Source organism: Glycine soja, chromosome 9, assembly GCF_004193775.1.
Source record: "Glycine soja cultivar W05 chromosome 9, ASM419377v2, whole genome shotgun sequence".
Taxonomy (NCBI): domain Eukaryota; kingdom Viridiplantae; phylum Streptophyta; class Magnoliopsida; order Fabales; family Fabaceae; genus Glycine; species Glycine soja.
In genome coordinates, this window is record NC_041010.1 from 529,064 (window position 1) to 539,806 (window position 10,743).

Consider the following 10,743-nt stretch of genomic DNA (forward strand, 5'->3'; position numbering starts at 1 on the left):
TAAAACAATACTATTTTTTAATTTTATTTAATTGATTACAAAATGAACAACAAGCCACAAGGTCGAAAATAAGAAAAGGCAAAAATAATTTTCATTTATTTATTACTAATAATCAATAATTAGTAAGTGATCAGATTCGGAACTAAAAAAATGGTTATTAGGACAAAAAAGTTTTCATCTGATAAGTAAAATTAACAATAATTAGTTTATGATTTAGTCTAATAAAAAATAAAGTATCTCATTAAAGTAAATAAATATATTATTTTTTTATGCAAAAAACACATACAAATAAAAGAGTAATGATACATAAATTGTTATTTATTTTAAATATCTTATTGACATTTCTTAATTCTTTTTATCTCTCTTCTTATCATACAATAAATTTTATCATATTGATATTTTTTTCTGTTTAAATGTTAAATTGGTTTTTTAATAGTCATCAAACATTTCTTAGGGCTTAAAGTTAAACTAAGAATAAGTAAGCCAAAATGGATTATAGTAATTTACTTCTTTTTTTAAAATAAAATAATGAATGAGCTATTTGAGATATTATATTTCAACAATTCAATTGTAATTTTTCTTCAAATACATAAACATATAAAATAACATTGAAAAAATAATTTAGTAGGGCAGATAAAATTAATAACATTAATATTTTTAGTCTAACTCTAAAGACAACCGTTTTAGAGTAATATAATATTTTTAAACAATAATTTAATATTTAAGAATAACAAGTTGAATGCAATATTTAGGTCCAAGCAAAAGTATTGTGTGAACACGTCTTTGATATAAAAATTTATTAAAATCAAAATACGCAGTTTTTAGATGTAAATTCAACTTTTAGCAAAAAGTCTTCATGATTATAAGTTTATTAAATTCAAGAGAAGAAACGGTGCCTAGTAGTGTAAAAAAGGGGATTGAATTAATGGATTGGGATTGACCCATTTAGCTCTTTACAATATAAAAAACAAGCCTGTGTATTAGCATGAAGGGGGTCCGTGGCACTTTCATATAATGTCATGTGTCAGTTTTGTGAGTATGTTATATGATAAGATATTTTTTTTTCAATTTTAATCTTTAAAAATTTTGAAATTTGATTTTTAATTTGTATAAGACTTGCACCTTTTAATTTTAATCTCTAAATTATTGTAATTCTTTGATTTTTAGTCCCTAAAAATGCAAATTTTATTTCTTATTTTTTTGTCTTACTTTAGTCAATTTTTTTAAAAGAAAATTGTCTTAATTTTCCCGTTCATCATAGAAAAAAGATTCTAACTAATCCAGAATTCAATTAAGAGATAAATAAAGTCTAAGTATTAAAACGATTCAATCTTAACTTCAACACATTAATCATTAGTGTTCAATTTTTTTTTCTTTTTTAGAATCTTTAATCTTTTCTTCATTCGCTTTCATCTCATCAATATCATCACAAAGTATATTGTTCAAACCATTATTAGTAATAATCGCAAAGGTGGAAGTAAACCTACCTGATCCAAACATCAATCACCCACTTGGACTCAGCCAAAATATCTTAAACTTGTCTAACCCGTAATCTACTTAAATTGGAAGCCTACCTGGTAAAAAATAATCCAAAAAATGAAAGAGGATAAATTAGGGTCTGGTTAGTAGTTTTTAGTAGTAATTAAGCTTAAAAAAATTAAAATCAACAACCAATTCTTTACTTTTTAGTTTTTTTCCTAAGTTTTAATATCAAAATAAACTTATTTTAAAAGTTTCTTATCCTATCCACATTAGTTTAGGCATGTATTTATATGAATGTAACAACAATGATGATGACAATAATACTAGTGGTGGTGACAATGTGATGGTTGCGGTGATGGAGGTAATGTCAGTGATGATGGTGATAGTAGTGCTTGTGGTGGTGGCGATGGTGTTAATGTTGATGATAATGATGCCAATGTTAATGACAAATCAATGATAGTGGTGATGACAGATGAAAAGGGTCGTTGTAAAATATAGGGATAATGTGTTTTTTTTTAAAACTAAAATCCTAATTTACATTTATTTTCTTGATTTGGAAAATGAACGTTGAAGTGTTGTAAAATTGAGTTCAAAATCATTTCAACTCATTTTTTTTCTAAACACCTTTTGTTTTTTAAATTTGCATTTAAAACCAAAATTTTTGCAATCACCCCAAAGAAAGCCGAGAGTAGATAATTTAAAAAATTACTAAAGTATGACAAAAAAAAATAATTAAGGACTAAGTACTAGAATTTAAAATTTTAGAAATTAAAATCAAAGAATGACAACTTTATAAGGACTAAAATTGAATGGTCAAAATCTTTTAGGGACTAAAAATTAAATTTAAAATTTTTCTAAGGATAAAAAATAACACAAAAATATGACCATCTGGTAAATTAAAAGACTAACACAAGACACTTTCTTGTGATGTCATGTGACACAATATGAGAATGATATGTGACATACATGCTATGCAGTTGCCATATAGCATGATGACGTGCATTTTCGTTTGATATATCATAATCACTAAATGTATTCAATTTAACATCATGGACTAAAAATGTTTAATATTTTCTAACAAGAGACTAAAAATTAAATTTTGAAATAATTGAGGGGTTAAAAACTTTATTTAAGCCTTTGATTCATTTTAGACAAATATTTTATTAACAAAGACAAATGTTTAATACTTTTTGTTTTTAAACTAAATGATATTTTTTTTAGTGAATCTTTGTCTTCTCACATAAGATCTAAACAACTAATGAGTACACAGAATCAAGGATTAATACACACGTTAAACACTAAAATCAAGTGTTATCTTTTTTAATTTTAATAAGATCCCATGATAGCCGAAATTTATAGAGATATTTTAGAGTTTTATTAAAGAATTAAAAATCTTAATTGTGATTATTATAAAAAAATCGCTATATACAAAATTAATTTATTTTTATTTATAAAAATCAAAGACATAAAAAATTTATGATAATTTACATATTTTGTTTAATCACTGACTTAGACCTCTTCTACATACAAAGTAATGAAACACCTTTCCAATCTTTTACAACAATTTATAAAATGTAAAAAGAGAAATAGAAAGTGAAGAAAGATAAATATATGATAAAATAAAATTAATTATAAAAATTATTGTATGCATATATTAGCTGCACACGCTTTGTTACTTTGTTCATTCACAGAACCCTTTCCCGTTCCATTGTCTTTCCATGCTATTGGTGTGGCTTCATTGGCTTCTGCTTTTGCCAACAGCGATAGTTCGCAGCAATTTCTTATTAGTTTCATTGTTTGTCTTCCCTTCTACGCTGTGTTATATGCGTTAGCTTTTATTCTTAATTCAAGAAAACGCCACAGAATGAGTTGAAGTTTTACGATGTCAGCCTTTCATGATCTCTTCTCATTTTCTTTGCTTAAATACGAAGAAACTTTTCCATGCAGTCCATTCCATTTTTACTTTCTTTTCTTTCTTCTTTATTTTCTTCTGTCATCTAAACAAAGAGAAGTCGTCACACTCCATTCCTTTTCTTCTCTTATTTTCATTTCAAAAAAACAAAGATAGAACTAATGTGCTACTTACGTAAGAAGGTATGCATCATGATTTATGCATAAAGAAGGAAAAAGAGACGGTTATTTCAGTTGCTTTGTCATAATTTTTTATGAAATTATAATTTTGCTGCACTACTATAAAAAAAATGAACGTAAAATTAATACTACCTAATTAATAATGGTTATTGATATAGTTTTTTGTTTTGGAAATAATAAAATTTGCGTAATGTTTCTTAAAAAATTTTGTGTAATTAGTATGGGGCCCGTGCGTGACATGGTTAAATTACTCTGCTTTGCACCGCAAGGAAAATGACATTTACTAAGCTTTTCTTTATAGGCAAATCAATCAACAACTATTACATAGTATATACTTTTGAACGTAACAGCCAAAACATGGTTACTAGCACTGTCATTAGAGGCTTTAAGGAGACAGGCAGCTTTTATGGGTGGTGTTATCTCAGAGCTATAGTTTAAATATGACAATAGCTAGACATCAACATCGAAGCATAATTTGGTGATATTATTTGATTGATATTACCATCCCAAAGTTATCATTAGTGTTTACTTTTGATGCTAGTTGATATCATTGGCTTTCCTTTCCACTTTGTAAACGGTTGTGGTTGATTGAAACAAGTGAACGTTTATATTCAAGCTCAAATAAAATTAACTTATTTACTTGTGGCAAATGGAATTTAGGGATCCAAAAAGGACTGTTTAAGCATGTGGGGTTGCTATTCCAAATAGGTGTGTGTCTAATCCTTTTTTTCACTTTTACTTCTTTTGCTGCATGATCTCCAAAAGATGGTTCTAACCCATTTTCATCCTTTTTACACATTTTTAGTTATTGTTCTACCTTTAGATGATTGTACAATCCCCCCCCCCCCCCCCTCCCCAAAAAAAATATATATATAATAAAAAACATCAGTACTTGAATGTATGTTATGTACTTCATTTGAAGGTTTCATTTCATATTCTAATGTCCTATCCTATGATAATTTATATTGAACAAAAGTGGAGGATTCAAAATATTATATGCGCCAAACAATTGCCTTTTCCGTCGTTTAGATATATCATATACTATTAATTAACAACATAATTTATCTAAGATTAGTTTTAGGAGAATAAATTAGCAGAAAGGAGTGGTGGGTCCAAGCCACCTTTTGCAAATGCACATTATCTGTACACCACACAAGATAAGGAGAGAAGCCCCCACATGTTAGTACCTTCCTCCACCCTTGTTGACTATCTTCATATAGTTAATTTAATTTCACTTAGTCAGATGGCACCTTACTACTACATGAAAAGTTGGTGGGATATATAATTGATGTTTCTTCACTGGTGTTTGGCTCACAATTTTCCAACATAAAATCAAAATCTTGCTTTTTCCCATGAGCATATCTAGCTTTTCCGTCAAATGGAATGGCTCCAATAGTAAAATTATAGTGTGCCTTTTGGGTCTTCTTCTCTTCAAGATCTTGAGGTTCTAAGACTAGATAGTGGTTATTAGACATTGTTCCCGAGACATGCATATTGAGCTTTGTTCCGATTGAAATGTTAATTCTGTGTCTAGTTGGAATGAAAGAACACGCTGAGGATTTTATTACCAATATTGGAATCAGAATTGTGGGTGAGATTGTGGATGGTTTCCACAATTATTTCCATATGGAATATCCGCTGTTGTTATTGTATGGCTGCAACATTTTTTTATTTTTCCAGTTTTAAACATTTTATTCTAATGTGTCTGGTTCACGTCATGTCATGCTTCTGGGAATGAAATTGGAGAATTCCGTGAAGGAGCAACAATACATAGATAACACTCACTAGATAAAATTTGGGGCCCAAGCATTATCAATGGACCAAGATTGAAGTGGGCTACTGCCGCTAGGGATGGTGTTAGTTGCTAATTCTGTGTGCTTAGCGAGGAAAATGTATACTATGTATGAGACCCAAAAATTAACTGGATAGTCAATTATTAATAATCAATAATATGATAAATCAGATAATATAGGATTGATTGCTTGAATCTTTAGCCTGTACTAGAAAACAGTTTTTTATTAATGTAAATACAATTTAAAAATATAAAATAAATAAACTGGCTGATAAATTATTCAGATTTAACACAGGATAATATGAAAACAAAAATATAAAAATTAACTAAATTTAAGATCTGAGGAAAATAAAAGTGTAATAGAAAATCTAAATATTTTTTTAAAAAATAATTAATAATTTAAGATTTTAAAAATATAAAATAAATGTTATATTGATACGAAACCGCCCGTCATAAAAAAAATGTAAATATAAAATCTCACCTTGAAAAATAAGAATTCTAATTTATAACACGAGTTGATTGTATATCGATAAACATAGTATAGTACAATTATATTTTTATTTAGTTTTTTTGTGTTCATTAATTTATATATTAAATTGTACAAAAATGTATTAGTGTAAAAGTAAATTGCAACTTTTATATTATAAATTTGCTATTGTATTAGGATTATTCTTTTTATTCAGTATGAAAGAATTAAAATTAAAATAATTCTAATTTCAACGGCCATATATTCAATTGAACACTAAAGAGTCTAATTCTCCTTATGTACAGTTTTCTTTAGGGTTTCTTTGGAATCATATAAGGGGAACATGAGAATATATGTGTATAAAAATATATGTATATATGATACTAAATAATGTGGTTTCTTCCCTTCCATTTCAGCAAAAATGAGAAGAAAAAAAATGATTTTTTTCCATTCGCTGTTGCTTTTCCTAAAATCTGTAGATTCCTGCCAATAAAAAATATATATGCTCTTTCTTTACTGGTGGCTAAAATATATGTCCTTTCGCTTCCCCTAATTTAAGGGGTATGCTTAAATAGCCAAAGCAAATGTATGCTGCAGCTTTGTTTATTTTAGAAGAAATATAATAAAACCACACTTGAGAATTGGTAGCACATATTCAAAAAACTGACATGTGTGACTTAGGGTTATCCTGCATTTCAGTGGTGTGTTCAATATATTATCAAGTTCAGTCACTAGGCCCAGTCAGAAAGAGGACACACAACACAATCATCATAACATGAAATAGGTCCAAAGCTAAGCCATTCAACTGGTCCCAAAGCAAATACTTGGTAAACTTTGAGCAACAAAAGAAAATGTCGCCCCAACATTAGGGGGGGTCCTATCTGTTTTTGTAAATAACAGTACCTCACATCTAGAAGCCCCCATTAAAAATGGATCCCTTTAATGCAGAGCACTTAGCCAGCAATGACAAACTGCATGAAGCAGCAGTTTGCTAAATTTTCTGTATGACAACTGAATTTGCCAGTCCTGCCTGCTCTATAGTCTGAGTTTCATCAATTAGAATCTTTGGGGGGAAACCCATCAACTGAAGTTGATAATTCTGCCGACCCCCAGGTCTAGATGCATCAATGAAGGCACGGATGTCGCTGATTGTGTGGTGGTAATTAAAATGTGATATCAAGCGGGTTCCATCAGCCAACCTGAGTTGTATTGAGGTTGATGGCAATGATTGATCAACTACCAGACCAGCAGAAGGAGTTGGCGCTGCATTGGTAGGTGTTGAGGCAGCAGGAGAGTCAGGAGCCATTGATGTAGAGCTGCTTCCAAGAGTTCTTCCCACTCCCTGAAATGCAACATGCTGCTTTTCGGGTTCCTGTAAGCACGAAAAAAAAGCACTTATAATTCACACATTGGACATGTGTGATTTTAGATATAAGTAATTATGCATAACAAAAGACCTAGATTGCATTTCAAAATGCAAAACATCAAAAGCTCCAAAACTAATAAACGATGCTAACAAGACCTTGTTTAGATATACTTCTTTATAAGCACTTATAGGGGAAGAAAATAAGAAGATAAAATGTATTGAGCTTGTCCAAAAGCTAAAATCAACTTATGCACCTTGACTTTCAGAGAAGTTAAATGAAAAGAGTTTCTATAAAAGTTAAATTCATAAGGTGATTTTATCTTATGCAAGAAGTTCAATCCATTTTTCTTCTTCTATAAGTGCTTATACAAAAGTTTATCCAAACAAGGTCTAAACTCATCATGCTTTAATAGTAAATTGAACAGAGACAAACCAAATAACTCAAACAGAAAACTCACACGATAGTTCTCATTCCTCCGTATGAGGTTAACATTAACAGATGACCTCCTATCTTCAGGCTCAAGCTCTTTGGGACACTCAGATTTTTTTATGCTCTGCATTAAAAAAATAGAAAATATCATTAAGCACAATGGAATCATTTTACATAACCAATAAGAAAGTTATAGTAGCCCAAACACATTTCTGGGGCGCCATTCTTACATGGATTTCAAAAAGGATTTAACTAAAAAGTGAAGTGATAAGTGAAATTTGTTAAGATGATCCATTATTTTCTGAACAACATTTATCAAATGCAAAATCTTAATCCTCTAACATCAGATTCGCCTTTTCAGGAAGGCAACCTCATTACTTCCAAATTATTTTACCCTCAAATCCACTAATGGAATCAGAATCTTAAATACCATCACCTCTAAAAATGAGGCATTTTGAGGATCGTCCAAACTCCTCAATGGTCCATCATTTACAGTGAAACCATTACTCCAGAAAACAATGTTATGAACAACAGCCTCAGGTTGCTGATTATTAGTAGATCGTGTAGTTTCCCCTGAGAGTAACCTGCCAGTTCCAGTAAAGCTAGTTGACCTTGGAGGCTCCTGAAGCTGATCAAGAGGCCTTTCAACAGCCCCAAGTTGCCTAGCTTGATTGAAAATTTCATCCACATCATTTCCCTTTGAAGGATCCTGGACAAGCATTCCACTGGAGATATAATGTACAATGGTTAAATACTCAGTACAAAAGAATCAAATTATCAAACTGACTGGGCATAGACGTGTGCGTCCATAAATCTTTAGAAAAATTAGAGACACCAGTAATATTAATATCAAAATGTCAAACACTTTCCGTCAAGGTAGTCAAAAGTGATATTTCACTGAGTGTAAGGTGCTTGAGGTTCTAGAAAAGTAGAGCTTACGGCTACATATTGAAATTTTGAAGAGGATGAAGTGGAGTGGTTTGGAATTGGATGGAGGGAAAGGTACCACTCTATTGTTTGAAATTTTTAATGAGGTAATAATGGTGTGGAGCCCCTTTCCTTTTTTGGAATTAAAAACCCTGAGTGGAGTAGATTACAAACTTATCTTCTAGAATTGCACTTATAAGTTATAATAATCTACTTTTAGCAAAAAGGTTAAGGTGTTTCGTTAAAATTGTATATGACAGTTTAAAATATAAATGTTCCATTCAAAACCATCTAAATTGGAGAGTACAGAAATTTTAAGAGTTAGAGTAGCAAGGTATAGTTTGGGTTCCCATCCTTAACCATTCCACCATATTAAATTAAAAACTCTAAAATGGGTTGAGTACTCTAAAATGGGTTGAGTATCTTCTTTTCATTCTACTCCATCCATCCAAAAACAGCTTAAAAGTGAATATTTTACATACTAAATAAAAATATCATAACAAAACTTATTATGGATATAGTTACCCCTATTTAAAATCTACACAAGTCGTTATGGACTTCAAAGCCTATCAATATACAGAAGCATTGCTATTAAACCTAAGAAGAAAAAAGAGAGTGCTTATTGGGGTTTCAAAAGCCCAACACCTATACCAGAAAAAAAAAAAAAAATTTAAGCAAAATAGATTCAAAGTAAAAGTTCAAAACCTCTCACAAAAAGCATGATTTTATTGCTTATGATGCCTTAAGTTTTCAATTGCTTTCAGTCCTTCAACCCAAAAATGAGTTTGACAAAAATCTAAATGCACATTGCATAAGTATGAAATCTAATCACCAATTTCAGATTGAGAAAGCTTTTTTTTTTTTTGTAATTATCAAGCAGAATGCCAATAAATGTGGCAGGAAAAAGCTCCCGTCAATCAAGTTAACCCAGGCAAGAAGAACAGGGAAGAAAAGGTAATCAATCAACACATAAAAAAAATAACAGTCTACAATCATAAGAAGATAAACAAAACAATAACAACACCAACACAGAATTTAGAAAACAACATGAAACATACCAGCACAAATCGTAACTCTCATTTCAAATATACAAAAAACATGCAAGAATTTGATATGATTGGGGGAAGAAAAACTGTTCAAAAAATCTAACTTAGTTCTTTGAGTGGTGGTACACCAGCACCGGCATAATTTAAGTCAACTCTAATAATTCCATACAGTAACAATCGGCAAAGCAATATATTACACAACACATTTATGCATACAAAGTGACATCAATAAGTTGAAAACTAGAAGTTGCTAAAACGCGTTTTTTTATAAAAAAAATATCCTAATTATGTGGTTTTGCATGAGGATTAGCCTGAATTACTATTGAAGCAGTGGAATTGAAGGATTGGGGGGGGGGGGGGGGGGAGAAGAGAAGAGAACCTCTTTTCGCCGCCGGTGTAATACTCCTGAGGGCCATCGGAGTCGCTGTCGGAATCGGCGGAGGGACGGTTCAGATCGGAGAGGGTGCGAATTCGGCCGGCTCGGCTGCTGGACGCCTTCTTGTTGTCCCGTGACGCCATGTCGAATTAGATTTCACAAAACGCAACAGAGAAAGAAGAGAGAAAAGGCAGCCTACTCACTAATACTATGTGATTTCGCTTTAAGAATAAGGCGTTTGGATCCTCTCCGTCACCAATCCTCACCTTACATTTATATCCAACGGTTCGCTTAAATTGAGTTACTTAAATAATTAAAATTCATTGTTATCATTAAGAATTTAATGGTGATTCACTTTATCCTCTGTTTAATCACAACTCACATTTATAAGGTTTTTAAGATAATTTTATTATAATTAACAAAGTTATCATAAATTTGTGATTTTTGATTGGATAATTATATATCATTATTTTAGTTTTACACGGTTTATATGTTACTTATTTAGTTCTTATAATTTTAGAAATGTTTTTATTCTTTATAATTTATAAATATTTTTTTAGTCTTTATAATTTATATTTTAATTTTTTTTTAGTTTTTATAGTTTAAAAATATTTTTTTAATTTATAGTTTATATTTTAATTCTCTTTTTAGTTTTTATAGTTTGAAAATAATTAATTTAGTTCCTATAATTTAAATTTTAATTACTTTTTAGTCCTTAATATAAAAAAATATAAAAATAATTAGTTACAAATTAATTATAAATTATC

At 30.1% G+C, this 10,743-nt stretch overlaps 1 protein-coding gene across 1 annotated transcript; it reads right to left on the reverse strand.

Moving 5' to 3' along the window:
• Positions 1-6,485: 6,485 nt before the first annotated feature.
• On the reverse strand, positions 6,486-10,217 carry LOC114367999 (plant UBX domain-containing protein 4-like). The gene is made up of 4 exons (XM_028325310.1): positions 9,980-10,217; positions 8,064-8,352; positions 7,656-7,751; positions 6,486-7,203 (listed from the first exon to the last, which is right to left on the reverse strand). Exons 1-4 carry the CDS (start codon positions 10,117-10,119, stop codon positions 6,823-6,825), a joined length of 906 nt encoding a protein of 301 aa, XP_028181111.1. The 5' UTR covers positions 10,120-10,217; the 3' UTR covers positions 6,486-6,822.
• Between the last annotated feature and the right edge of the window lie 526 nt (positions 10,218-10,743).

What these genes read in the sequence shown, in the direction of transcription:
- LOC114367999 (XM_028325310.1), bottom strand. Translation starts at nt 10,119, where the DNA reads ATGGCGTCACGGGACAACAAGAAGGCGTCCAGCAGCCGAGCCGGCCGA. An exon ending in AAAATGCCTCATTTTTAGAG is followed by an intron (nt 7,752 to 8,063) that starts GTGATGGTATTT and finishes TTTTTAATGCAG; the next exon opens with AGCATAAAAAAATCTGAGTG. An exon ending in GGAGGAATGAGAACTATCGT is followed by an intron (nt 7,204 to 7,655) that starts GTGAGTTTTCTG and finishes TCGTGCTTACAG; the next exon opens with GAACCCGAAAAGCAGCATGT.